Source organism: Copadichromis virginalis, linkage group LG23, assembly GCF_057382275.1.
Source record: "Copadichromis virginalis isolate Kocher_CV1m ecotype Utaka linkage group LG23, C_Virginalis_male_GT1.1, whole genome shotgun sequence".
NCBI classification, from domain to species: Eukaryota; Metazoa; Chordata; class Actinopteri; order Cichliformes; family Cichlidae; genus Copadichromis; species Copadichromis virginalis.
Window position 1 is genome coordinate 48,974,293 of NC_140639.1, and position 27,986 is coordinate 49,002,278.

General features: G+C 43.0%; 2 protein-coding genes across 3 annotated transcripts in view; both read left to right on the top strand.

The window, feature by feature from the left end:
- Positions 1-27,986, top strand: part of LOC146682021 (NLR family CARD domain-containing protein 3-like) — an 88,949-nt gene that overhangs the window by 39,505 nt on the left and 21,458 nt on the right. The gene's annotated exons all lie outside the window — the stretch shown is intronic.
- On the top strand, positions 18,498-27,815 carry LOC146682024 (uncharacterized). Of its 2 annotated transcripts, XM_085448481.1 has the most exons (10): positions 18,498-18,671; positions 18,739-18,813; positions 18,935-19,024; positions 22,361-22,423; positions 25,190-25,507; positions 25,629-25,700; positions 25,800-25,918; positions 26,002-26,062; positions 26,153-26,247; positions 26,683-27,815. In XM_085448481.1, the coding sequence occupies exons 5-10, from the start codon at positions 25,472-25,474 to the stop codon at positions 27,563-27,565; spliced, it is 1,266 nt and encodes a 421-aa protein (XP_085304607.1). In that variant the 5' UTR covers positions 18,498-18,671; positions 18,739-18,813; positions 18,935-19,024; positions 22,361-22,423; positions 25,190-25,471; the 3' UTR covers positions 27,566-27,815. The 2 variants fall into 2 exon arrangements, with proteins under 2 accessions (XP_085304607.1, XP_085304608.1); XM_085448482.1 differs by lacking the exon at positions 22,361-22,423 and having other exon boundaries at positions 18,498-18,813.

Sequence of the window (27,986 nt, forward strand, 5' to 3'; positions counted from 1 at the left end):
GGGGGGGGGGGGGGTAGCCTCCTCTGCACCCTGGTGACATACCCCCACTCCAAGGCCCTGCATGTGTGGGTGGTTGTGGAGGAGCGGGAAGAGGGAGGCGGCTGGAGATGGGGAGGGAAGGAAGGGAGGGGCAGGTAACCCCTCCCTGGGGCCAGCTCCCCCGCTGACCCCAGTAGGCACTCCCACCCTCCGCGACCCGCCAGGGAAGGGGGACCCAGGCCCATCAGACCGGGGCCCAGTGCAGTAGCGCCCTCCGGCTCCACAGAGCCCTGGACAGTCCACCCAACCCCACCACAGAGAAAACTGCACCCACCCCACCATCCACACATCTTCCAGACTACATAAGACGGTAAACGCCCAGGCTGAGATCTTCCTCCACCTCTCCTGTATCTCCCCCTCCCGCAGAGAGTTCCTGAAGAGAAGAAAGCTCCTGCAAGATGTGACCATCCCCCCCACCAGATGAAGAGCCCCCCAGGCGGCTCGACGCACCGGCGGCACCCTGCTCCAGGGCCGGGCCCCCATGCACCCACCCGCCCACAACCCCGGCAACACACCAACCAGGACCCAAGCCCCCGAGGCCCGGCCCGGGCCCCAGCCCAGAGACGGAGCGCCCCCAGAACCTCACGCCCATCCCGGACCCACCCAGGGGCAGCCAGGTTGCCAGGTCAGTAACCCACGTCCGTCAGCACAGACCCTCCCCTAGCCCCGCTGCACGCAGCCGCGAGGAAACAGTCACCTGAGAGCCAACAGAGCCCTCAACCGGACATGACCGCTACCCCGGGTTGAGCCCCCCAAGGAAGATGCCTCCGGGGAACCCCCCGACGCCCTAAGCCTGTCCCTACCCCCTCACCAATCACAACAGTGAAGGCGGGACCAAACTATGACCCCCCACCCCCACTAGGTGATGGAGCTGATAAAAGGGGCCCAGAGCAATTGATCTGATGTGGTGGTAGAGGCTGTGTCAAGACTAATGTAATCTAATAGATAATTTCTATATTGGTTAGAATTAAGATTATTTTTATTTTTCCAGTTCATGAGGACTGTTTTCTTGGCTATGCATAGGGCAGTGAAGATCATATGGGCTATATTCTTTTCTGAAGTGACATTATCTAAGCTGCCCAGTAGACACACTAAGGGGGAAGTTGGAATGTTACATTTCAGACACTTTGATAAGTCTTCACATATCTCGCGCCAAAACTTTTGCACTGGTGGACAGAACCAAAGAGCGTGGATGTAATTGTCTGGTGTATTGCCTTGACAGTGTGAGCAGTTGTTGGAAGATGTAAAGCCCATCTTGAACATCCGATGACCTGTATAGTGCACTCTATGAAGTATTTTGTATTGTATTAATTGCAGACTGGGATTTTTAATTAATTTGAAAGTTTTTAAGCAAATCTGAGACCAGAAGTTTTGGTCTAGGTTGACTGATAAATCTGCTTCCCACTTTGCAGTAGGAAGGGATATTGATTCATCTAATTTAGAAAGTGTTCTGTATATTTTAGATAATAATTTGGGGGATTTAAGAGTAAAAAAATGTGCCGCACTTAGTGGTGTTTGTAATTCAACTTGACTGAGGTTAAATTTCTTTTTTACTATGGATTTAATTTGTTGTTGTTAATATATGAATCCAGAGATCTGAACCAATCTTGTGATGGTTTGTTAGGGATCATCAAAAATAAGTAATTTATTTTTGGCAAGATCATCATTTTTATAGTGGCGACCCTTCCCATGAGTGATATGGGTAAAGATTTCCATCTAGTCAGATCGCCTTCTACTTTCTTTAGAAGTGGGATGTGGTTTAGTTTAGTTAAGTCTGAAAGCTTAGGAGAGACATTAATACCTAAATATTTAATATTTCCGGATTGCAGTGGGGCAGAGGAAGAATTATGGAAGGAGCAGTTAATGGGGAGAACTGTAGATTTTGGCCAGTTAATTGAATAATCTGAAACTCTTGAAAACCAGTTTATTAAAGTAATTACCTCAGAGAGGTTGGTTTGTGTGTTTTGCAGAAAAAGCAACACATCATCCGCATAGAGACTGATTTTATGTTCTATGTTCTTACATGTTATGCCCTTAATTGTTGTAGCCTGTCTAAATGATGCTGCTAGAGGTTCGATAAAAATTGCAAAAAGTGAAGGGGAGAGTGGGCATCCCTGTCTGGTGCCCCTCAGGAGACAGAAGCTGGAGGATGTCTGGTCATTTGTTCTGATACGAGCCGTTGGGGAATTGTATAATATTCTTATCCAGTTTATGAAAGAGTTTCCAAAACCAAATTTGTGTAAAGTTGCGAATAAAAATTTCCAATTAACTCTGTCAAATGCGTTTTCTGCATCTAGAGATAATATTATGGTTTCGATGTTTTTATCGTATGAGTAGTCTATTAAATTAAGTAATCTACGAGTGTTTGTTGAGGAGTGCCGACCTTTTATGAAACCAGTTTGGTCAGGATGAATTAAGAGGGGGGTCATTTTCTCTAATCTCTTTGAGAGAGCTTTGCAGATTATTTTAAGGTCTACATTTAAAAGAGAAATTGGACGATAGCTTGAGGGAAATAAAGGGTCTTTGCCTGGTTTTAGCAGGAGACTAATGTTGGCAGAATTCATATTTGGTGGTAGTCTGCCCTTTTCCTCGATTTCCTGCAACATGCTGTGGAATACTGGTGCCAAAATTGTCCAGAATTCTTTGTAGAATTCTGCAGGGAAGCCGTCTGGACCTGGAGCCTTATTATTGGGCATACTTATCAGGGCTTCCTGGAGTTCACTTGGCGTCAGTGGCGAATCCAGTTCCATTGCTTGACTGTCTAGTAATTTTGGAAGAGTTACGTTGTCAAGAAACAGATCAATTTCATTTTTAGATGGGTTTATTTGTGGTGAGTATAAAGTTTCATAGAAATCCCTAAAAATGTTGTTTATTCTTCCAGGATCATATATTGTGTTCCCCGATAAATTTTTAGCAGCACATATAGTTATTTTTTCTTTATTTATTTTTAGCTGGTTAGCTAGAAATCGACCTGATTTGTTACTGTGTTCAAAATTCTGCAAGCGAAGTCTTTGTATAAGGAATTGTGTTTTTTTATTAATAGTTTCATTTAATTCTAGTTTTGTTTTGCATATTTTGTTCAATGTTTCCTGATCTTGGTGGGACCCGTAGGCTTCTTCTAGTGATTTGATGTTTTTTTCTAATTCCTGAATATTTTTGTTTTCTTCTTTCTTTTTGTGTGATGAGAAAGAAATTATTTTACCTCTCATCATGGTCCACAGGTTTACCTGTTGATGTTGTCATGCCTCGTCTTGACCACTGAGCGGCAAAGAAATGAAGTGTAGCATATGCATACTGACTGTCAGTATATATAGTCACTGCCTCCTGTCTCTTCTGCGCCTGTTCTAACCACAATTTAGCGGACGCCACTTGTAACTCTCTCTCCTGTTTCAATTTCCCTGTCGCACAAGCTGCTTTCACTGTCAACTGGTCTACTAACATTTGACATTGTCCTACAACCAATTTACCTTCAAAATCATATTTCTTGCGCCAATGTCCTAAATACTTTGCGCTACCGGGAGCGAATTTCACCATAAACTTCTCGTCACCCTCTGACACACTCTTGGTTGCTTGGGAACCCATAATAACAACAACAGCTGCCGACGTCACAGACCACGTGTTCTGCTCCGCACACACTCACACAACAACAACAACAACAAAAAATATCCTCACACACAAACAACAAAAATTAGGCCTATTGTCTCAACGCAGTCTCACACAGTGACTGCGTGCTTTGTCGCACACAGTGGCAAAGACTTACATAGCAGTGATCACGCGCTTTATCGCACACAGTGATAAAGACTTTCAACGCAACCTCACACAGTGGATGCGCGCTTTGCTGCACACAGCGGCAAAGAATAGTCGCACACAGTGACTACACGCTTTATCGCACACAGTGATAAAGACTTTACAACTCAGCCTCACACAGTGGCTTAGATTTTTCACATACCTACTTGGTGTTGCTTATTGCGAGTAGCATCAGTCCCGAATCCCGTCAATCGTCATCCATCGAGGAGAAAAAACAGACGGCTAATCCACCGGCTCGATGACGAATTCTCAAGCCTCGGGACTTTGCTGCAGGACCTCTATAAGTCCTGGCTGACGTCAGTCTGTCAGCGTGTCTCTTTTCCCCTCGGTGAATGTCGACTCCAGGGATCCGGCTCTCGAAGGACCAATTAATGATAGGTTTGTAGTTTGAACCTATCCACTGGAACGTTAAGGACAATCTGCTACGCAGCAAAAAGCAAGACACAAGGCACCAAAGTTCTCTGGTTTACTCATGCATGAGGGAGACCTGGCTGGAGCCAAGCGTCGTTCCACCACTTGACCACCATCAGACTCTCAGCCAGGCTCCCCATAGCACTCCTTTTATTGTGGTTACATGAATATGCATAGGGTCATTAACATATAGCATCTCACATAGGTATACATGTGAACAAAGAATACTGTGTGTGTGTGTGTGTGTGTGTGTGTGTGTGTGTGTGTGTGTGTGTGTGTGGTACTGCTGATCAAAGGGTCATATAACATCCTTGGTCAGGAAGAGGGTAGACCCCCCTTCACCCTAGATGGTTCACCCTAGATAACATGGTGAGGAAGTCCAGCAGTTCATCTAAACAAAAAGCACTTAGACTAGAACAGACGTAGCTACGTTAATCCTGCCATAAAACAATAAGAGAAGGTACGACCTCTCTCGTGCTCCCAGGATGTGGGTGTGCATTCCAGTGTGGAATACACACCAAGCCCCTGCAGCCTGCTAAAGATCACACATCCTATCACTACACAATTGATTATACACCTCTAAGAATATATGGTTAAATATTTCCTAATACAAATGACAATAATAAAATCTAAACCCATCAGAAAGCGAGAGTTAAAACACTGAACAGTGTCCACTGAGCTTCTTATGCTATTCTCATGCTCAAAGAAGTTTAACAGGAAGGACGACTCGTCCATCAGGCGTCCAGCTGTCCGTGACCGTGTCCACAGCAGAGTGTGACCAAGGCTTCATGCTAACACGCACACATGAAGCTAATACCACCACGAGCAGCTGCTCAGTGGATTTGGAGGACAAATGTCTGCAGCTTCTCACAGGCAGTATGCAGAATGTGGATCTCCACAAAGACTGTGGAGAGCTCGTCCCACACTCTAAATCCAAACTTGTCTGCACAAAACTTCTCACACGTTCCCGTCACAAGTGTCTTCTAAGTGAAGCTACCAGGTTCAGGTCCAGCTTGTTTATCTGGAGCTGCAGGAGATGATCCATCCTCACAAAGCAACACAGCAGATATGCAAACACACAACACAACCAAAGGATTCTCTCTGCATGTCTGTGGCTGATGCTGCTGGAACGAAGCTGTTTGAAACCTTGTTGTTCTGCACTTTGGGACCAGAAGAGGAAACTGAAGCTCTGTGCAGAGGGTCCAATGGAAGCAGCCAAGCGCTGTAAGTGTCTGCTGTACAGGGATGCTGGTTCAGCTGTGGCTCAGTTTCACAGTGTGACTCAATAAAAGCAGCAGGAAATCAAAGCTTGATGCTTTCATCAGTGTGGAAATAAGAAAGTTTCCTGTGACAGACGCTGGAGCTCTTTCACTCTCAGCTTCACAGTTTCAGCTTCAAACTTCTTCCAACATGTTTCTAACACGGCCACATTCCACCTTAATGGAGCTGATATCTTGTGCATCAGCACATTTTCTAAAGGCAGCGATCACATCTTTAGTTTTGGATGTTTAACTGCAGATTGTTTATGTGTTTCTAGCACATTAATTACAGCAGCAGCGTTGACCACAGTGCTGTACAAGAATCCAAGATAACTATTAAAATAACTCCTAATATTAATATCACACATCAAATATCAAATAACTCTCATGCTGTATTAAAAGCCAGTGAATACAAATGTGTTTTCAGAGCAGATTTACAGAGACTGACAGCAGGAGCTGGGGCTGTTCGATAGAACGATGTATATATGATGACCATATGAAAACGTCTATCGTTTCATATCACGCTCTTTGTTTCCTGCTTATGTGTTTGTGTTTTCCAGATAAAGCTTTCAAAATAAATCTGAAGATCCTGTTGAGAGTTTTCAAAATAAACACAATACAGTACTGCGGTCGCTCGTTTATCGAGTTACGTTCTAAAAATAAGTCTCAGAATGAAGTAGCAGCTTTATGTTTTACAAGTATTATAGAAGTTTTAAGGCAGTTAAACCCTCACTGCACACTTTCTACACTTTTCTCAGACAGGCATGAACATTTTCACACTTTTCTCTCTTGTTTAAACAAAGTTCAAACCTTCATAGAAAAATAAGTTCATTATTAAAGAGTGAAAGCAAAGTGTTTCTGAAATGTGTCAAATCAGCCTTTGCTGGCATTAAATGAGCTTCTGTGTGAGGAGCACTCGTCCATGGCCTGGGCTCCTCGCTGTCAGGTAAAGTTTCATAAAGCTTTTGAGTTTTTCTGCAGATAATGTTGGTGTCCAGCACGATGTTCTTTTTCCTGCGGTCACTGAGCCACAAAGCCAAAGCTGACTCCATCCTTACGATGTTCTTGTTGTGGACAGTTACAACCTTTTTGCCTCCTTGTTGAAACTATGATGGTCAGCATCTTCCTCTGCCTTTGGCTGCTACCACAGGTGCAAAACGTCTCGTCATCATTGTTGTTTGTTGGGGACAAAACGTACAAACATACAGTGCAGCACTGCAGAGTCACACTGCTGTAAATTTGAACACATTCTGTACTGTACAGGAGACACGGCACGAGATTGGCTGACAATGGTCTACAGCCAATCAGGATGCAGAACACAATGCGCTGTAAAAAACAAAAACATGCAAAATTGCACAAAAAAGATCAGCGAAACAGCGAGGCCGCCAAAGGTGAACTGTGTTACAGCGAGGGACCAGCGTATATGTGGTTGTTGGGACGATAAATGTCTTTGAGCTTGTGTCAGAAGACGAGCTGCAGCTTTCTGGACCAGCTGCAGTCTTGCCAGGCAGGTCCCACTAACTCCAACATATAAGGAGTTACAATAATCCAGCTGGGACGTCATGAAAACGTGGATCGCCCGTTCAAGGTTTTTAAAAGATAGAAATGATCTCACCTTAGATAAAAGCCTCAGTTTGAAGAAAGACCGCTGTACAACTGAGCTCAGCTGTTTTTCAAATTGCCGTCAAATATAAGCCCCAAATGTAATAATGCGATTTAATAAAAGAGCTGAACCAGTCTAATAGAGCGCCCTTGATGCCGCCATGCTCCAATGGTGAGGTCAAGATGCTGTGGTCAAGGCAGCGGTCAGATCCAAAAGCACAGCGGAGTCTCCTGATCAGTGGCTGATAAAAGATCATTAAGAACTTTCCAAAGTGCAGTTTCAGTGCTGTGAAGAGCTTTAAAACCAGACTGAAACCTTTACAACAGATTGCAGCTGAACAAATACAATCTTTTACAAAATCTTCGACAGGAAGGGAAGCTTTGAAATAGGCCTGAAATTTGAGCGGACAGAGGATCCAGATCAGGTTTTTAGTACAGGCTGTACAACAGCATGTTTAAAACAGGCTGTACAACACCTGAACTAAGACTGCTGTTAAAAATTGCTAAGATGTCGGAACCAACAACCTTTAAAATCTTTTTAAACACGTGTTGGAACAACTTCATTTGGACAAGATGATGTCTTTATAGCATCACATCGTTCCTCCACCTGATCAAACCACACAGGCTCAAACTGATCAAAAACAGCTGAGCAGGTGAATATTTTAGCCCCGGTGCGATCTCGGGCGAGAGTATCGATGATGGCCAAAGGGCAGCGTCCAGCTCTACGGCCGCTGAAGAGCAGACTCAACAGACGCGCGTGATGTGGATCCTACTGCTCTAAAACTGGAGCTTCTTCAATCCATTAAAGAGGACATTAGTACGCTGTTAAAAGAAGAAGTCAGAAATGCATTGAAAGAAGATTTTGACAATATAAGGGCTGACGTGCAAGGACTGAGAAATGAGATCGCTAACAGCATGGCGGCGACGTGCGGCGAAGTTGATGGAGTAAAGGTTACAGTGAAAGAAGCTGAGGATGGGCTGTCAATGTGGAGCGATGAGGTGACCACCCTGCAGTCTACAGTAGAGAGTATGAAGGAGGAGCTGTCTGACCTGAAGGATAAATGTGATGAAGGCAGGAAGCGGAGAGCTAACATCCACATCATAGGGATCCCAGAGGGCCTGGACTCGAGCTCCTCCACGGCCGTATCCGTGCTACGACGTGAAGTGCTGGGTATGGATAAAGACGTTATTGTCGACCGCTCACACAGGAGCCCTATCCTGAGAAAGCCAGCTGGTAACCCGCACACCGTCATTGCCGAGCGTCACTACTACCAGGATTGTGTGGCTACGCCGTGCCAGGGCCCAAGCCCCGCTTGAGTTTAACGGACAACCTATTGCAATATTACGACTGGGCGATATGACCCAAAGTTCATATCTCGATATTCTTTAGCTGGATGGCGATATACGATATATATCTTGATATTTTTGAAGCCAGAAAGTACGAACAAAAAGAGAGTTCTTAGTCAAAGCTGTGTCCCAAATCTCACACAGGCACATTTATTAACATACAGCGTAGATGTACATGAAACAATTACTCAGAAATAAATGATCAGCATTTATTAAATAATAATGCTCCATAAATAAAAGAAAACAATGTTGTTTTTGTGCATAACAAAAAGCTCACAATCGTGCAGTCAAAATGTAAACAGACGCTGAGCATAATAACAAGCAGCTGCTCTGTTCCCAGGTTCTACTGCGTGACTGACAGCCTGGAGTTTGAAACCCTCTTTGTAACCGTGTCTCTTACAGGTGCCATTTATGGTCCTTATACACACTCAATACAGTAATATTACGTTGAAGCAGAGTACGTATCACTCCGCGAGGCTCCTCGTAGCTGTAATGCTCCAACAATCCATCAAGCGGTGCGGCCTCGTAGCTGAGCAAAGTCGTACCAAAACATCTTTTGAAAGGTTTCTGAGCGCCGTGTAGCACATAAAATCGGTTCGAGGTCAGTAAGCACAACCAGAATTCATCCATAAGCCGCACTGTCGATTTATGAGAAAATTACAGGATTTTAAGTGCAGAAAATATAGTTTATGGTTTTCCTTTGATCTTAGCAAATATCTACGCCTCTAATTGGGACGATCACAGATTTTTCACTAATGTCTTTGCGCGGCTCCCCAATATGTCATCACACAATATCATCTTTGAGGGAGACCTAAACTGCTCATTATCTGCTATGGACCACAGTTCACACAAAAGTACACTTAGTCCAAAGTCAGCATGCGTCATTCAGAGCTTTCTTGATAATTATGGGCTGGCTGATGTATGGAGATTTCATAATCCTGCTTCACATCAATACTCTTTTTTTTCTAATGTCCATAAAACATATATTTGTATAGAAAAACGTCTCCCTTTAGTTACAGAATGTGATTATAAGACTCTGGTGATTTCTCCTCTTGCTTTTTCAATGTGTATTCCTGATGCCTGCTCCAACTATCAGCCATGGAGATTCAACTCAGTGTTGTTAGCAGATGAAGAGTTTGTCAGTTACAAAAGGTCTCAAAGACATTTTTTTTCTATCAATCAGACCCCAGAGATGTCATCATCAGTCATTTGGGAATCTCTAAAAGCATCTGAGAGGCCAAATAATTTCATTTTGTGCCAAACAAAGTGCAACACTGAAAGAACATCATCCATAAATATTGAGTAAGAACTGGACTCTCATACAGCGAGACTCAAATGCCTTTAAACATCAGCTTATCCTGCTGATCCAAGTCCAACACTGAGTTTGTAAAAACATGTTTGTCAATCATTTTGTTTGGTTTCTGAGGAAAATGATTCAATAACTTGCTGCTAATACACAACATTTCATCATATTTCCTCATAACCCTCTTTTGTCTGACCATTTGATCCCATTTGAATTTGCAATAAAGGATCCACAGAGTTTGGTGACAATAATGACAGTAGATGTTTGTGTGAAAGTGCTGGAAGCAAATGAGTGTGTGATGTTCTTTCAGTGTTGCACTTTGTAGACGCTCCCTGAGCACTGGTCTCACAGCCAGCTGCACATAGAGACCAGTGTTGTTAGTCCAGTTCAGAAGATGACTTGTTGGAATGAAAATGAGCTTGTAGTTTGTCTGCTTTAATAATGTGACTGGAAAAAGGTGTTGGACTTCAAATATGTCCATTTCTGTCACACTTCACCTTTAAAAGTGAAGCCATGTGGTTCCTGGAAGGAAAAACACGACTTTTTCAAGTCTTTGTCCTGTTTTTATGAGAAATGTACGACTTTAATGTGAAACATTCAGAGTTTTTTCTCTTGTTGTGTTTGTTTGAAGCTGCTTCCTGTTGGCTTCAGCTGTTTGGAGTTTCCATTTTCTAAACTTCTACATTCTGAACCTTCTTCAGCTCTGAACAGATGATGAAACACTGAATGATTTCAAGCACTTTGTCTAATAAACTTACATCTTTCATTCTTTATACAGATTGAAGAGCTGTGGTTTGTCAGAGATCAGCTGTGATTATCTGGCAGCAGCACTGAAGTCCAACCCCTCCCATCTGAGAGAGCTGCACCTGAGAAACAACGACAAGCTGCAGGATCCAGGAGTGAAGCATCTGTGTGGTTTCCTGGAGAGTCCAGGATGTAAACTTGAAACTCTGAGGTCAGTCAGCATGTTTTAGTTGTGCTGAGATGAATATGATGTGAAAGTTGTGCTGACACTAAACTGCAGACATCAGGCTGATATTATACTGATCCACACTGAGGATCTTCATGGTAAAGTCTGTTTTCTTCTTCTCTGGTTTAGTCCATTGACTGCAGCAGAACAATGTTCACATTTCAAACCTTCAAAGAAGAAGAAAAATCCTCCACTGGAAAATTCACTGTGAAACTCTCAAACTCTTCATTGCACCTTAAAGTCTGTCTGACACTGAAATCCAAAGCAAAATGTGCGTTTGCTTTACAGACAGCAGTCCAACACAAACATACACACATCATCCAAAACACAGTCCAACATCCAAATCTCCTCCACTGCCAGCATGAATGATGGGAAAGAGAAGGAGGAACACTCTGACATTCAGGGTTAGAATGAGTTTCATCAAGCAGACTGTGAAGCTCAAAGCTGCATTAGAAAGCTTACATGAATGAATGAGTGGACAGAAGTGGACAGAGATCATCTGAAGCACTTCAAAGGCTTTAAATCAGCACATTTCTCTTTATTCTTTATCAACTCTGTTAGTTTCTCTCAGTTTTCTGTGAAATGAAGCTAACAGCAGGCTAATAAGATGCTGACCAATAGGTTTCTATTAAAGGTTGTAATTTGTATATGAAAAAGTGCTTTGGCTCAGCAGGGATCAGCTTACAGGTAGAATACAGCTGCTGGATGGGATTAGCATGTCATAGCTATCTACCAAACTGCTAACTGGGGGATTTCAGGCCATCTATGGATCATTTTTGCTAACTGTTTATTCAGCTTAGGCTCACAGGGCTGCAGCCTGTGCCCTAGCTGTCATAGGGCAAGAGGCGTGGTCCACCTGCACAGGTGAGCAGTCCATCACAGGGCCAACAGAGAGCGACAGAGAAGCACTCCCTCACATCCACACCTACAGCCAATGTAGAAGCACCAATGAACCTAAGCAGCATTTCATTGGACTGTGGGAGAACATCCAACCTCCACAGAAAGGCCCAGCTGACCAACAAGCTTCAACCTACAACCTTCTTGCTCTAAGGCACTAGTGCTAACCACTTTTGCCCATTTCAGCCCAAATCCTGCATCTTCCTGTTTCTGACTCCAGGCCAGCTCCACTAACACTTTCTCATCAGACACTGCCACCTAGTGGAGGAAGTCTTAGTTCCATTTGAAGCTTCAGATTACAGTTAGTTCCTTTACAAAGAGGTGGAGGTGGTGGGGCCACAGCACCATCATCACTGAGTGCCATAGGACACTTAACCTTTGTTTCCATATGCTGGGAACTTCCTGTTGTTCCAAGGAGGACTGGAAAATGTGTGAAAATCTCCCAGTCAGTTCCTCACAGCACACTTCAATCATTTCCCTCCCACAGCATCAGGACCAGGGCTTTTTCTCTCTTTGGTCCCACTAAGAGATTTCCACACAAACACCTCATCAGTGGGACTCTCAGAGCTACCAGCCCTTTGCTACAATCACAAAGCTCTTCATTGAAATCAATGATATCAAAGCTGGAATCAAATGAGTCCAAGTCTTCTGCTGATTCAGCATCACATTCATCTTTGCTCCTTGTTCTGCATCCCCACCATGGACTTCATTCCTTTCCAAGCCAGCCTTGAGTGTCCTTTATTCAGCTCATCCTCTGCTTTACTTTTACACCTGATTTTAGCTGCTTTATCTCTCTTTCAACAGGTTTCTGTGCCTCAATCTTTTTCTTCTCTCCCTCATAACAAGACAGCTTCTTCTGCCTGAGAACATGTTGGAGTGATTTACTAATCCAGGGCTGCTTATTGGGGAAAATACTTCCTGTTTCCAAAGTAATCCCCATTTTTCCCAGAAAGAAATGTCAGTAGAAATCGATGATCTAAGTGAGAACATGAGCCTTTAAAAAGTCCCAGTGGGTGCAGTCAAAGCAGTCCCTCAGTCCCAGTATAGAGTCTTTGGTCCAGACTGGAACAACTGTGTGCCCAGTTTGAGCTCTCTTCAGTGCTGTGACCTGACAGACCCAGAGGGGCCATCACATCACATTTAGAAGCTCCCCTGATGGAGCCACAACACATGTCCAATACTTAGTCTGTCTTGTTGGACCAACTGGAAGAAATGATTCAAGGACTTAGTCACAGAACAGAGATTCAAATCTCCAAAATCCAACTGGCTGCATCAGGACATATAGTCTGAAACTCTGCACAGTTTCCTGTTTGAAGCTGCTTCCTGTTGGCTTCAGCTGTTTGGAGTTTCCATTTTCTAAACTTCTACATTCTGAACCTTCTTCAGCTCTGAACAGATGATGAAACACTGAATGATTTCAAGCACTTTGTCTAATAAACTTACATCTTTCATTCTTTATACAGATTGTGGGGCTGTGGTTTGTCAAAGATCAGCTGTGATTATCTGGCAGCAGCACTGAAGTCCAACCCCTCCCATTTGAGAGAGCTGGAGCTGAGCTGGAACAACCTGAAGGATCCAGATGTGAAGCAGCTGTCTGATCTTCAGCAGAGTCCAGACAACAGACTGGAGACTCTGGTGTAAGTAGAGTGATGGAGTGAGTGGGTGGTGCTGTCAGCAGTATTGTACTAAACACAGTCAGTATGAAACAAAGATCCAGTGTTTCCTGTAAAGCTGCAGCTTCTCAGTGAAGCTGTGAGAGGAGAACGGTGACAGGCTTCAGGATTGGACACAAACACTTCCTGTTTCTCACCTTTATGGTCACCATAGTAACGGCTGACACGCTCTGATCAAACACTGTCAACAGCCAATCAGCTCTCTGAACAAAGCAGCACGCAGACCAATGACTGCATTGATTTCCAAGTTTAAAGCAGTGAAGAACACAGTCTGTAGGTGAGGAAGAATTTAGTGAGAGCAGATGTTTGGATGGAATTCCTCCAGTTAACAGCTGGAACCGTCCATCTGGATTGTTGGGCTTGTTGTTGGGGTTCCTACAGAGCTCAGAGTGGACACACCAAGGTTCTTCTAACGAATGAAAGTCCAAACTCAAACTAGGAGGGAAAAACATTTTCAGCAACTTCAATAAAAATCCAAAGATTAGAAAAAGTGAAGCAACAATGAGTCCTAGTACAGTCCCAGCACTGACGTCCCTGCTGCTCTTTATACTGGATGTGCTGCATCACTGACTGACAGCTGATGAAGAGTCTCTGGAAACACTCGTTTATCTCCTCTGCTCTTCCTCCTTCTCTCTGCAGGTGTAGGCCATGATGGTAAACAGGACGGTGTGTGTGCTGAGAGAGGAGCAGCTGTGTCCTGATGATCCAGAGAGGTTGAAGCAGCAGCAGCTTGTGTGTAGAGACGCTCTGACTGGGCCATGTTACTGGGAGGTGGAGAGGAGAGCTTCATCCAGCAGTGACTGACAGAGGAATGAAGTGCAGATGACTGTCAGTGCTGCAGAGTGAACTGCTCTGAGAACAGCTCCACTGTCAGACACAATGTAGAGTCCAGCATCAGCCCTGTGTGTCCCTCTGGATCTGACAGAGGATCATCAGTGTATCTGGACTGCTCTGCTGCTGCTCTGTCCTTCTACAGTCTCTGCACAGTCTCTGTCTCACTCTGGAAAGATTTTACAACTTGTTGTAATTACAGAACGTTAATATAATATTCAAACATGTGATCTTCTCTTTATTTCTGAATCTTTACCAAATAAAGAAAAACCAAACGAACAAACAGAAGCTGTCGTGTCCTTTTTCACCACATCTGTGAATCTTTTCTGTGTTTTTCCTCTTTTCCTCCTTCCTGCAGCTCCATCTTCATCATTCTGTGTCCAGTATATGTGAACACGTCCAAAGCATCTGAGCCTCATGTTACCCGTTTGTGTGAGTTACGCCTGTCATTGTGTTGTGGTGTATAAATAAGGGGCAGGAGACAGCGCTGGATCTCTGAGTTCTTTACTCTCAATTTCTGCAACATCTGCAATATCTAGAAATGCAAACATGTGATCTTCTCTTTATTTCTGAATCTTTACCAAATAAAGAAAAACCAAACTAACAAACAGAAGCTGTCGTGTCCTTTTTCACCACATCTGTGAATCTTTTCTGTGTTTTTCCTCTTTTCCTCCTTCCTGCAGCTCCATCTTCATCATTCTGTGTCCAGTATATGTGAACACGTCCAAAGCATCTGAGCCTCATGTTACCCGTTTGTGTGAGTTACGCCTGTCGTTGTGTTGTGGTGTATAAATAAGGGGCAGGAGACAGCGCTGGATCTCTGAGTTCTTTACTCTCAATTTCTGCAACATCTGCAATATATAGAAATGCAAACCTGTGAGCTGTGTGTGTTGTGCGTCTGCTCGGCCACCTCTCCTCCGGCCATGCTGGAAGCAGCTGTGCGTTTGACAGTTTTATCGACTCGACAATAATCGAACAAATTAAATGTTCAAAAATATCAACTTAAGCACTTCAAAGTCAACAAAAAGCTTAAAACAGTGAAATAATATTTCACTGACAAAACAACAGCTCATAAGAACGATACACAAAATAATACAGAAACAAACAAATAAAAGTTATTAACCAGGATCCATGTTTTTGTCACAAACACTGAATCAGCTGATTCACTCTTTATGTTTCTGAGTTTGTTTTGTGATTATAGTTCTGGTTTCTGTTTCTGTGTCTTCACTGTGTCCCACGTCTCCTTACTTTGGACTCTGTGTTATATTTCCTGTTTTACTTTGACAGTCCCGTGTTACTGTTTCCTGTCTCGTGTGTGTAATTGGTCCCAGCTGTGTTTCCCTCCTGCCTCCCGTTCCCTGATTACTAAACTGCGTCCACGCCGCCGGCGCTCCTCTCCACAGCTGGATTCCAGGATTTCAGAGCATCCAGCTGTGGTGAGTGATGGAGACACTTTCTCTGCTCCCTCAGTAATCAGGACAGTTTATTGAACATCAGAGGACATAAAGGACTGTTTTTCACCTGCCCGTTCTGAACCTGGACATTAAAGACTGCTGGCTTCAAGGACATTAATCCCAGTGTCAGCCAGCCAATAACAGCCTGTGTTTTTCAGCTCTTTAGGAGTCAGAAATGAGAAAGACACAGACTGCTAACCTCTCCCTGCAGGAAATAAGCTCCGCCTCTTCCTGTCCTGTATATGAGTGATTCTGACATGAGACACAATGAGTTTCCTGTTTATTGTGACTTAAAGCGAGCAGCAAAGACACTAAACTGTGTGTTTCCAGCTGAAGCTGCTTTTTGTGTTGCTCCCACAATCCTGTCTGAAACAGTCAGTGAGGAAAACTCAGTTTATGCTTCCAAGCTCATTGTGAGAGGGCACATTGTGTTCCTGCAAGTGCTGATTTTGTCTGCATCCCTGAGTTTAGTGAGCTGCCTCCAAGGACTTGTGAACAGGGGCGGAGCGTGGGGGTGGCTTACTGGGCTTAAGCCCGGGTTGTTTTGTCAGAAGCCCGGGGTATTTTGGAGTGTAATTTTTTCATAGTTAGATGCCTGGCTGACAACTGTATAAAACAAAAAGTACACACAATATTCGAAGCACATAGTGCACACTGTGGGAATTTACGACTGTGCGTGAATCCCCCCCTGATATTGGTATGATCCGAGCTCAGGCACTAAGCGACTGAGCGAGGGGGCGGGGCAGCTGCTGCCCGTCAGTGCGCTGTTGGAGAGACGGAGCCAGCCATACTAAGGAGAGCTTAAGTTTGAGCAGGTACCAAAGCAAATCATTCGTACCGTACAAATAATGTAAATATGACGGTGCATCACGAAAGATTGATATCAAACTGATCACTTGACCAATATTACGTTACTTGCTCTTCAAGTGAATCAACAAATGGCAAAATGAAAAGCCGAACAAATGCTATTTTTTTAGAGTCTTAGCTTACGTGTGTTTATTTCATATTTTCAGTTCTTATCCTCCCCGACTAAATCGGTTTCAGTTATGTACTGAAATATAAGAATGGACATTCGAGGGTTCTTTCAAAGAAAAACTCAGGTAAATGTTATTTTATATATTATGCTTTGTATGTTGTTCAGTATATTTCTATGCAAAACAAGAGGGATTTCAGTACACAGCAGGATATTCACATTTGTAACCAGATATTTACACTTTAGGGAGAAAACATAAAACATTTTTACTGCACAACATCAATTTAGAGTAAACTTTTGTTTTAGATAAATATTGAAATATCTTTTGAATTAGTTAAATGTCAGAATAAAGAGAGACAGAGCTTTCTGTTTTTTATCACTTTCATCAAATTTAGGAGTACATATACACTAAGTTTATTGTTAATTAATAAGAAAACTCCAGACGATTCCATTCTGAGCTGAAGAAGCTTCTGATAGGTTAGTAGAGTCCATGTGAGTAAACAGGTGGCACAGCTGTGGATGCATATAAGGCAAAACACAGAGCCTGTTTCTTTGACATGGGAAAATCAAGAGATGTCAACCAAAACACCAGGAAAAGAACTGTGGAGCTCCATAAGTGTGGCTCAGTTTGAATACAATTTGGTGCCATTTGCAATTAAGAAATACAGATAGTTTCTCTCTTTACTCTTAAAGTTAACAAATATGTTTTTATATTTATCAATCTAAAAAAATAAACATTTAGTCTGATTTGATGTTACAATTAAAAAGTGTTTGTGTTTTTATCTGAAGAGTTTGTAAATATCTGTATATTTGATGATTGTCAGCACAAAGAGGGAGAGAGGAACAGAGAGGGAGATGGAGAATGAGGACAGAACAGAGATGAACAAGAGCAGGTGAGACACACATGTTAGTCAAATGGTTGTTTACCAAAAGTATCACCGTATCATAGGTCCTCATGTATCTCGTACCTAGTGTTTCTTTTTAGGTTTGTTATTTTTCAAATTCTATATTTATTAAGTTATGCAGGCTTGTTTGCACAACAAGGCTAAATAATTATATAAACCTTTCTCAATCTAAATATTGTACTTTGGTAAAAATTAAAAAATAAATGTAGTGCAGGTCTATGATGATTTTTAGTGCTACTATCATCTAGTTCTGATTCTGGTTCTGTCTTGGTTAAGTCCCAAGTAGTCCTGATTTTGAACTGTTGTAGTCCTGTTTTAATTCTGGATCAGTTCTGGGTCTGGTTGAATTGGGGTTTAGTCCTCGTGTCTTGATACAGCCCTGATTTTGTTCTGCCTTGCTGCTTAATTAAAAAACTAGTTTAAGGTGTTCTGCACATGTGATATATATTTTTCCCTATATGAAGTCATTCTTTTTTGAACAAAACTCAAAACAGAGCCAATTAATCTTTCAGTCATTTCTACCCCCCCCCCCCAAGGGAAAAAAAAATCCCACATGCATACTATCCTTTTGGGCTAAGCCCCGGGTGTTTCAAATGTCTGGCTCCGCCTCTGCTTGTGAAGCCCAGTGTGTTAAGGCTGCATCTCCCAGATGTTTCCACCTTTCCAGCACAGACGATAAATGTTCCCACAAAGGCTCAAAGACGATTTGATTTTCTGAGTGTTGGCCTCAAGAGATTGCTCAGTGAGCACCTGAGTGTTTCTGGGACATCGGACACTAACTGGAACTTCAAGTCTGGTTCTGAAGCTGCACATGCAAAGACTGTTTCTGGTTGTAGAGACCTGGCTGTTCCAGGGATTGTAACCTCCCCAGAGGCTGAGCTGCTGACCTCAGCTGACTCTGGAGCCTTGAAGGTAACTAAGTTTGCACCGCTCGGGTGAGCCATCTCAGCTGCAACAGCCTCCACAGAGAGCTCACGCAAGCTCACCCAGCCTGCTGAGGATTTTATGCAGGTGTCTGGTAAAAGGACGATGCTGCTGTCCAATGAGGCGAGGAGAGAAGTAGCCAAACAGGCGAGAGCCGTGAAGGAGGAACGGCGGGCAGCTCTGGATGCCCGACATAAATACCTGATGAGCAGGCTGGCCGACGCCGGCAGCCTGGAGGAGGCGGCGGTGGAAGACGCCATCGTCTCTGATGACAGAGTAAGTTCAGAGACGTGATCCTTCCTCAGAGTTGAACCTTTGAGTCATTAATGTCTGATTCTTCCAGTTCAGTCTGATCCATGAATTCTTTGCTGCAAACGGATCCAAGAAGCTGATTTTCTTCTATCAGGATGTCAAACAGGTAACTTTGATCACATTTCAATGACTGACACATGAAGGTCTAACCGCTCTTCATAATCTGCTGTCCTGTTTGTTGCACCGTACTTTGTATTCATATCTTTTAATATCTGCCTTTCTCCCAGAGTCTGTCCTCCCGTCAGTCTTCCTTTGTGGACGCATCAAACTCAGCTGTGGCTCAGAGGAAACTCTTCCTCACTACGGGGAACTCTGAGGTTGGCTTCAGCTTTTTATGTTTAGTTAATGTGAGAATCACAGAAAAATGCTGTTATGAGTGGAAGGTTCTGCTGGGAAATTGGCAAAGAGCAGATTATTGAACAGCGAGGCAGACAGTTCATTTCAGTGATGCCAGTTTATTAGAAACGAGGACTGTGGGGCTGCTGGAAGTCAGGACGGCCGTTCTCTGGATAAACCTGACAGCTGAGGTGGAGAGCAGGATTTATCCACAGACGGCTTCTTCCAAGCAAATGTCCTGAACACACCTGAGCTGAGGGTTACACAGTGTGTCCTGTGTGATCTCTGCTTTATGGTGGTTGAATCTCACAAATGTGACCATCAGACCTGACGACTTATTTGTGATGTTTTCATTAAAAATATCCTGGGTGAGGTGTTTGGGGCATGTCCCATGAGGAGGAGTCTCCAGGGCAGACCCAGGACACACTAGAGAGGTTATATCTCTCAGCAGGCCTAGGAATGCCTCAGTATTGTCCTGGATATGCTGGAGGAAGTGGTTGTTTAGGGAGGTCTGGGATTCTCTGCTTAGACTGCTGCACCTGTGACCCGGGACCAGATAAACAGGAAATGGATGTTTGAAATTCAAAGAAATCCTCTTTTAATAATGAGGAAAAAAGACAGCAGGAGATCCATCGCAACTAACAAAACACTTCAAACACATCAATGCATCAACTTTAATCAACTTCATTTGGTTCAAATGAAGGAATCTAACAAAGCACTCACTAAAATGAAACACCAGTTAGTTTCCCGAGCTCAACAGGTCGAACACCTGAGTTTGGTTTGCGGTGCAGTTTTTATTTCTTCTAGATAACTTGGGTTATTTGCACAGGAAGGTTTTTAAAATGTATTTCTTAAGTACGATCTTATATGGGGGTTGATTTTATAGCATAAGAGAATAATGTAATAACTCTAATAGAGTATGAAACATTTGCAGAATGAAGTACAAGGTGAAGAAAAGTCAGAACGTCCCTATTTGAAAATACAGCCTCAGAAGGTCAGAGATGGACAAATTCAGCTACAGAAACATGTGGCCATTTTTTTAAAGCCATAGAGCATATTACAGACGACACAAAGAGCAAACACTGTAAACTTCTAACCACAGACCTCACACAGCTCACACACGTCAGAGTGAAGCTGTCATTTCCTGAAGCTTCCACACAAGAGAACTGGCAACAAGGTGGAGTCCTCATGGATCACTAGCAGAGAAATGTGGGTGGGTGCCAGACCACATGGACTCGACTCACTTTATTTCATACAAAGGAGCAGACTAATGCTGTCATCCTTAAAGACTAACTAGAAACAAGCAGTGCGCTCGCATCGACTCGACTTGTTTTGCAAGTTTGAAGTGAGATGGTACTTTGGAGTCAGCCTCCCGAGATGATGGCTGGCTGGTTTTTGAGAAAAATCTCATATTTATACAATGAGCAGCAGACTTTCCTGACTTGCAGAGGTCAACGTCCTCCTCAGTCATGCGCCATGAGTGGCACAGATACTATTCATCAAATAACTAACATGGCCTTGATTGTTACTCCAGAGACTTATCTGCGATGTAGCTTTATAGCATTTTCATTAGCAATCGTATGATTTGTGTTACAATGACCTTTGTGGACGGGCCCAGACCCCCAGGCCTCGTCCGTGACGCCGACGGTGAGCGCAACGTTTTTGTTTTCTTGCGCTTAAAATAACCTGATCAGCGTTCTGCGGACGGTTTGTTTACATTTCTCACATCTGTGATTGTTCACACGGGTTGGACACGAGCAGAGAGGGCTTTCAAGATGAAAAAGCCAACGTGAAACTTTAACGGACGACAATTGCAAGTTTTTCAATCAAATCTCCGTCACACCCTTCCTTGACCTCATCACGTTATCCACCTTAGTCAAGGAACAGTGGTTCGGGAAAATATGCATTTGTTTTTTGGACTACTTTAAAACGTATCTCGACTCGTGATGTGCGGATCAATACTGAAATATCGATTCCTCCGATACCCGTCATTGTGTCCGGCCCCTTGGCGTGCACACTCACAACAATGGCTGAGCGTAAACAGAGTCATGTGCAGACGTATTTTACCTCCACGAACAGCTGAGACGTGGTTTGCCATACATGTGGCAAGAATGTGAGGTGTTGTGGTAACACCGCTGACCTGGTCAAACACCTCAGAGTGAATCATATCACAGAATATGACGAGCGTATGTTGAGGCGAACTGAAGAGGAGGAGAGGGAGAGGTGCTGCCAGGGCGAGACAGACGTCTCTCACGGAGTCCTTTAATGCTGCAGGCAGGCAACAAATAGCCACAACTTCAGGTTTTTCATTTCTATATGATAATTCTGCATCATTAAGTGATAAGAACAAGTAATCTGATGTCCTGTGATCATTACGACGCTATAATTTGAGATAAAATAAAAGATAGAGTAAAAAAAATAAGTTTTTGTTCAGAGTATCGGTATCAGATCAGTATCGTCGATACCACCCTGAATTTTACTTGGTATCGGATCGGAAAGGAAATCAGTGGAAATCAAATCCTGCTTCTACAGGTGTCCAGTTCATTCACTCTGACCCCTCCAGATAAGCGTTGCCAGTTCTCACTGTGCTGTAGATCACATTTTCTTGTGTTTGGGGTTATAACGGTTACTTTTGAGGTCTGTGTTATAAAGCAAGTTAATCCTGAATTTAACTGGAGAAGACAAATTCCCACTGCGTGGTGTAGTGCACAGCCAGGCATTCTTTACATTAGTTCGTTTGACAAAACCAAAAAGCCGAAAGTATTTACTTGGAGTTTGGTTTGATGAAATAAGTGCCAGAATCAGTGAATACAAATGATTCCAATGACATGAAAACTGGTCGAAGGACAAATCCCTCAAGAAAAGCACGACTAGCACATTAAGTTTTTTTGTAATCATCATCATCTCTAACACCATGCGCACAACAGTGATTTTGTTACAGAACACTAAGATAGTAAAATCTGGGAAATGATGATATTTCTTTCCAAAACTTCCTGTCTGGAAGACATTAAAGCTGCTGTGCCACCTGCAGCTTCTTTCAATCTATGTTATGTGAATATATCTTTTTTTTTGGGTTTGAACATCCATTCAAACTCACTCTCTGCCTAGCAAGTCTCATTCCCTCATTTCCTTGGGGTCCAGCTTCACATACGTGGCACTGAGCCTTTTCCTTTGTCACCTCTTTCTGCTACATGCCTAGCCTCCCAGTTTCTTGGTCTATTTTCTTCATTTCGCTAACTACACTTCTTTTTCTTTGTAAATCTCTTCCTTCAAATACTTTCAAAATCACTTTTCTTTTTTCCCTTTCTTCTGTGCAGAGAAGACGTCAAACCCCTTCTTGGCAGTTTATCTCAATAAAGCTGTACTATCCCAGCCATCTGGTAAGTCTTCCCTACTACCCAGAGCCTGTTTATACTCCTGCATGTCTCTGCCTTCACTCACTTCCTCTTCTTGATGTCCAAACTCATCCTTCAAACTACCATTTGATGCTGCATAGCTGCATTCTCCCTGACACCTCCTTGTCTCCTGTCTTTTTGATTTCACCTTCTGCATAATATTTAGTTGCCCTGTGTGCAGCTTCCTCCACTTTCATATATTTCTACAAGTTCCTCCCTGTTCTTGAAGTATGTGTGCACCACGGCCATTTCCACTTGGAAAATCTGCCCCACATCTGTCTTTCTAGATTTCTCTCCTAAACACCACACCTACCCAACACCTCATAACCTCTGTTCCCTTCACCTAAATGTCCATTGAAGTCTGTGTCAATCACCACTGTAGTATGTGGTCTCTTGCACACAAAATGTGTCTACCCTCCACCTCCATAATATGAGTCCGCCAGCCCTCCCATTGCCAGTCAGAGTCCATAACAAGTCAAAAACATAAACAGCTCGAACGTATTATTTATTTAAAAGAGAGAGAGAGAGAGAGAGAGAGAGAGAGAGAGAGAGAGAGAGAGAGAGCTCAGTTGTCCTTGCTCTAGCATCAAGAGTCAGTGACTGGCTGTTCACTGCAGGCTCAGCAGTCCAATGGCCGATCAGCAACAACACAAATAAAAAAATAAGACACGTTCTTGATTATGACAACAAACCACATCCAAAAAAATATGACAGCAACACTTTAAGTTTTGTGTGCATTCATCATGTGCAACTCTGCAGAAAGTCTCATGTCAAGGATGTGTGGACAGGGGGGCTATTAAAAAGTTCCAGTATACAGAATAGAAAACCATCAAATGAATGAAATAAAATCTGTTGTCACAGTGGTTTTTGAAGGAACAATTACTTCACAGATGGACAGCCTCATTATATTTGAGTTAAACCTGATGATACACACTTCACGTCACCCTAGTTACATGTTTTTATTTGCCATGTGTATGTTATCCAAGGGAGGAAAAAAAAGAAAAAGAAAACTTTTGATGTGTCCAGACATTTCTTCACATCAGCTGCCAGCAACCAGTTTCAGCATGTACAACTGTTGCAGTAAGTGTGCTCATGCAGACCAACTATGCTGGTCCACTGTTCTTAATGGTGCTGCATGTTGAGAAAGAAGTGAAACAAATGTTTTGTTTAACAAGTCCACTAGTGTTAGAATAACTTGGCATTTCCAATCTGTTTCTGCTGTAGTTCAATGAAAGGTTTCAGTTACTTAAGTTTGAGAAAAACCAAAAAAAACGTTGGTCAGCTTCCCTCAGGGTCACTCCACGGTTGATGACATGGTCCACTATTGTAGCTCTGATGTCATCAGCAATTCTATTTCTTACTCTTCTTACCCGTCCTCTCCCCCCTCCTCGTCCTCCTCTTGCTCCTCCTTGTCCTTGTCGTCCTCTTCATCCTACTTCTTCACCTCCACGTCCTCTTCCTCGGCCTCCTCTCACTCTTCCTGCTCCCTCCATTGTACTCCACACACAGAGCTTACCTGTATCATAGTGCTTAGGCTGATTGCAAAGTGAACTAATTATCTAAAAAAGCTTTCACATGTGGCAGTGTGCCAGACAGTTGACAAAATAGTGTAAATAATGGCCATAAATGTGTATAGTTTTGCTAGGAGTGTGTTGATCATTTGGAAATTGAGTGCAAAGCAGTGAGTCGTGTTTACAGTTCTGCAAAAAGAGTGCTGTGCAGTGGATTGTAGCTACAGGTTTGCAAAGTGTGTGTTACAAAATGGCAAACTGAGTGCAAAGCAGTGTTTGTGCTTTTAGTTTTGCACACTCAGTGAGTGGTTTTGCTATAAGTGTCAATAGTTTTAGGAATTGTGCTGTAAGAATCACAGTTAGGGTTTAAGCATTCAGAAAAACCTGTAATAAACGCACACGCATGCGTCTTCAGCATTACTGGGTTTCTGCAGCTCCTGGTTTCCTGTTTAATACATTCACACAAGCAATCAAACGCTATGAATCGTTCCACAATGTTTGCAGTCACTTTTCTTATCCCTCCTGACTCAAGAGCATAAAGCGATCTACGTTAGCTCTGGGAATTCTGACGGTCGTTCAGTAAATCTTTGTTTAATCTCTTTATTTGCTTTTTGGAGAAGTGAAGGTACAAAAACCTCGTCAATCAAATTTGCTTCGGTGGACAGAAAACAGCCGTTGTAGACTGTTTGGGGTTACCTTTTATAAGTATTGAATTTTCAAAAGTGAAGTCAGTTCTTCTGACCAGGTTCAGACCAGGATGAACACAAGTATGATACTGGACCCACTAGAGAACTGGTCCCAGCTGTGGGTTCACCTCCTCCTGCTGAACTCATAGGACAGACTCTAATGTAGCATCACGTTCATCGGTCACTCCTGACCTCCTGTGAAGCATGACGAATGTGTAATTAATGACTTCATTATTTGGGGCATTATTGCTCTAAAAATCATATTAATAGTATTATTATTATTGTGCTTTAGGCTGCACTGATAACGCAGAGGTCTCTTCTTCCTCTGGGCTGTTTAAAGGGCCAGTTTGTCCAAAGCTGTGTATATACCAGCTGCTGTCAGGCTTCAGATGTCTGCATTAGTCCACAGTCCACTGTTTGTAAGCCATTGCTTTACTGCAAAAGTTCCCATCTACTGTAAAGAAATGGAGATAAGCAGGCACATAATATGAAAAGGCATGCTGTAGCTGACTTTGTCTTTTCTGATCCATCGGTTTGTGTGGCTCTTTCCACAGGAGGGACCTAACCCACACTTTATTTACTTATATGATAAGTTTAGTGGAGTGTAGTGCAAAATACACAGTGTTTACTTTTAATTTAACAACATGAAGCTGCATCAAGTTTCCATGGTGACTGCTCAAGAAATTCTGCATTCATAAATAAACATCAGACTGTCAAAAGAGCTCATCTGTGCGAGACCACCGAGCTGAGAGCATTTTCAGGTCCAGATCCCCCGTACGCCATCGTTGGAGAGCAGTTGACGTTTTTCTTCCTGACTTTGATTTGAACACGTTTAAATGGAAAAGAGTCAAGGAATCTATAAGCCTATCAGGGTATGTGACGCTTTTGCTTTTACTGCATTTCAGTAATTTGAAGAATTTGATGTCGTTTTAAAAGTTGACAAACTGAGAATCATTTTAAGTAACAATGACTAAATTGCTATTTCTTTGACAGGTGTTGTTCAACACACAGATTTATGAAACAGCTGTAAAGATCTGCTGGTATCTTCCGGGCTACAAGGCTCAGGTTAGACCCAGATTCATGCAAACCAAAGCTGACAGAAAATATCAGGTCATTTCTGAGGACCTGAGAGTGGTGGTGATTAAATGTCTCCTTTACTTTTAGGTTGCGATAATGACGGAGTTTCTCAGACTTCAGCAGGAAGATCTAATTCCACCGAACCTCACTGCTGAAGATCTGAGAGATCTTTTGGTGGAGAAGAGCAGGGAGACGCTCAGAGAGCAGTGAGTTACTGTCACACCTGAAAGTCTGTTTGTGATGACGTGTAAGTGCTGAGAGAAAACCTCTGCTTTGCTTTCTTTTGAAGGCTGTGGGAGTTTGAGTTAGAGGATTTTGACGAAGAGGAAGCCAAACCTCTTCTAAGGCTGGTAAGACGAGAAAACCCACAAGACTTTTTTTTCATTACGTGCACATAACCTTTACACATAAGCGCACTGTAAATGTGTTTTCTGTTTCAGGTGTGGGCGGTGAACGTCAGCAATAAAATGAGGGACGTTGAATTTGAAGCCAGGTTGCTTCTTCAGTTCCCAGAGGCCGTACCTCCTAAATTTCAGTGAGTCACATGTAACATACAGTTATTAACCCTGTAAGACCCAACCCATCAAAAAACAGCCAGAAAATTCAGATTCTTTGGAACTGAGATGTTTATCAACCCTTTAAACAAAAGCCACACATGAGTTCTTTGCTATGTCATGTTGTGTATGATTTACTTTTATTGTGTATTTATTTTTTGTATCACATTTGATACACTGGGTGTTTTTGGCAACTTTGTGTTAACGACAATGTTAACTTTAGACTAAAAAAGAGTTTTGTCCACAACATTTAGAAATTATAGCAAGTATTGATCATGTTGATGAGATCGAGGTCTCAGAAACTCATGTATGATACAAAGGTGGTTACAGGGTTAACAGTCCAGCTACAGTGTTTCAATATTTAAATGATGCTTTGAATATGTTTAACAGATAACTCTTATCATGTTTTTCTACAGAGCACCTAAACTCCTCAGCGCGGTGAAGGATTACGTTGAAATCCTGAAAAAGAAGCAGCAGGAACAGCCTAACAGCAAACTGCTCACCGCGCAGGAGGTAGTGGTCGAGGTAGTTCCCCGCGTTCTCCAGGGCTTCTGGGAGCTTCCTCCTCGTCCCCTCCTAAACATGGCCTCCCAGAGTCTAAGTATCCTCTCCACCAGTGTCACCAAGGCCACTTTAGATCGTGTCTCCAAGAGCCTCACGGCGATGGAAACACAGGCCGTCTTCACCCGCTCTATCCGAGACGATCTGGTCGACAGCATCCTGACGGAGATTAGACAGAAATTTCCTGAAGAAATTCTGTCTATCCAAGTTGCAAACTTTGCACCCCTGTTGCTGAAGACCATTGCTGATGTAGCAAGGATCCGGATATGTGAAATCTTTGAGCCCCCTTCAAGTCCTGATGTGAAGAGCACAAATGGTGAGCGCTCCTCTGACAGCCTTTCAGTGGCAAATGTTCCACCAGCCGAAGAAGCTCTGTCAGAAAGTGTTGCAGAGCCCGACGTTCCCTGTGAGGAACTTCTTTCTGAAAGGGCATCCAGTCTGAGTACTCGAGACCTTACGATCGAAGGAGCTCTGTCAGAAAGTGTTGCAGAGCCCGACGCTCCCTGTGAGGAACCCTATGGCGAGTCCAAATCCTGTGTTGAAGGTGAAGATCATATGATCAACGGATCTTGTTCTGAAATTGGGCCGGTTCCTGATGTTCCCTTTGAGGAACCTTTTCCAGAACCTGAAGCCAGCATGAAGTCCGAAGACCGTCAGATCAAGAAGAAGAAAAAGGGCTTCTTCAAAAGACTGAGAAGTCTGTTCTGCTGCTGTTGCAGACCAAAAGTCACCGACTGACACTGAAGCTGTGACCCAGTGTTGGTGTTGCAGTAACTCTAAATATGTAAATATGTTCCTTAATGATTGTTCTTCATGTTTTGGGGGGTTTCTTTAGTTTTCAGTGGGCTGGGTGTTTTTTCTCCTCCGTGTTCTTTACTTGATTCTTGTTCATAGTTCCTGATTTGTTTTCCTAGTTCTTGTTTCTTAGTTTGTAGTTTCTTGAGTCCACCTGAGTTTCCAGCAATAAAAGCTGCCGATTCAAGTTTCATTCCACGTAAGAGTCCTGTGTTTGGGTCCTACTACCTGCCTGTCACAGCACACCATGACAGAAACTTTATAAACTCATTCATATTTCTACACGAGTCTCCAGCTATGTTAAAGATTTTTTTTCTTTCAAACATTTGTAAGAATCTCTTATGGTTCTCAAAATACTTCCACA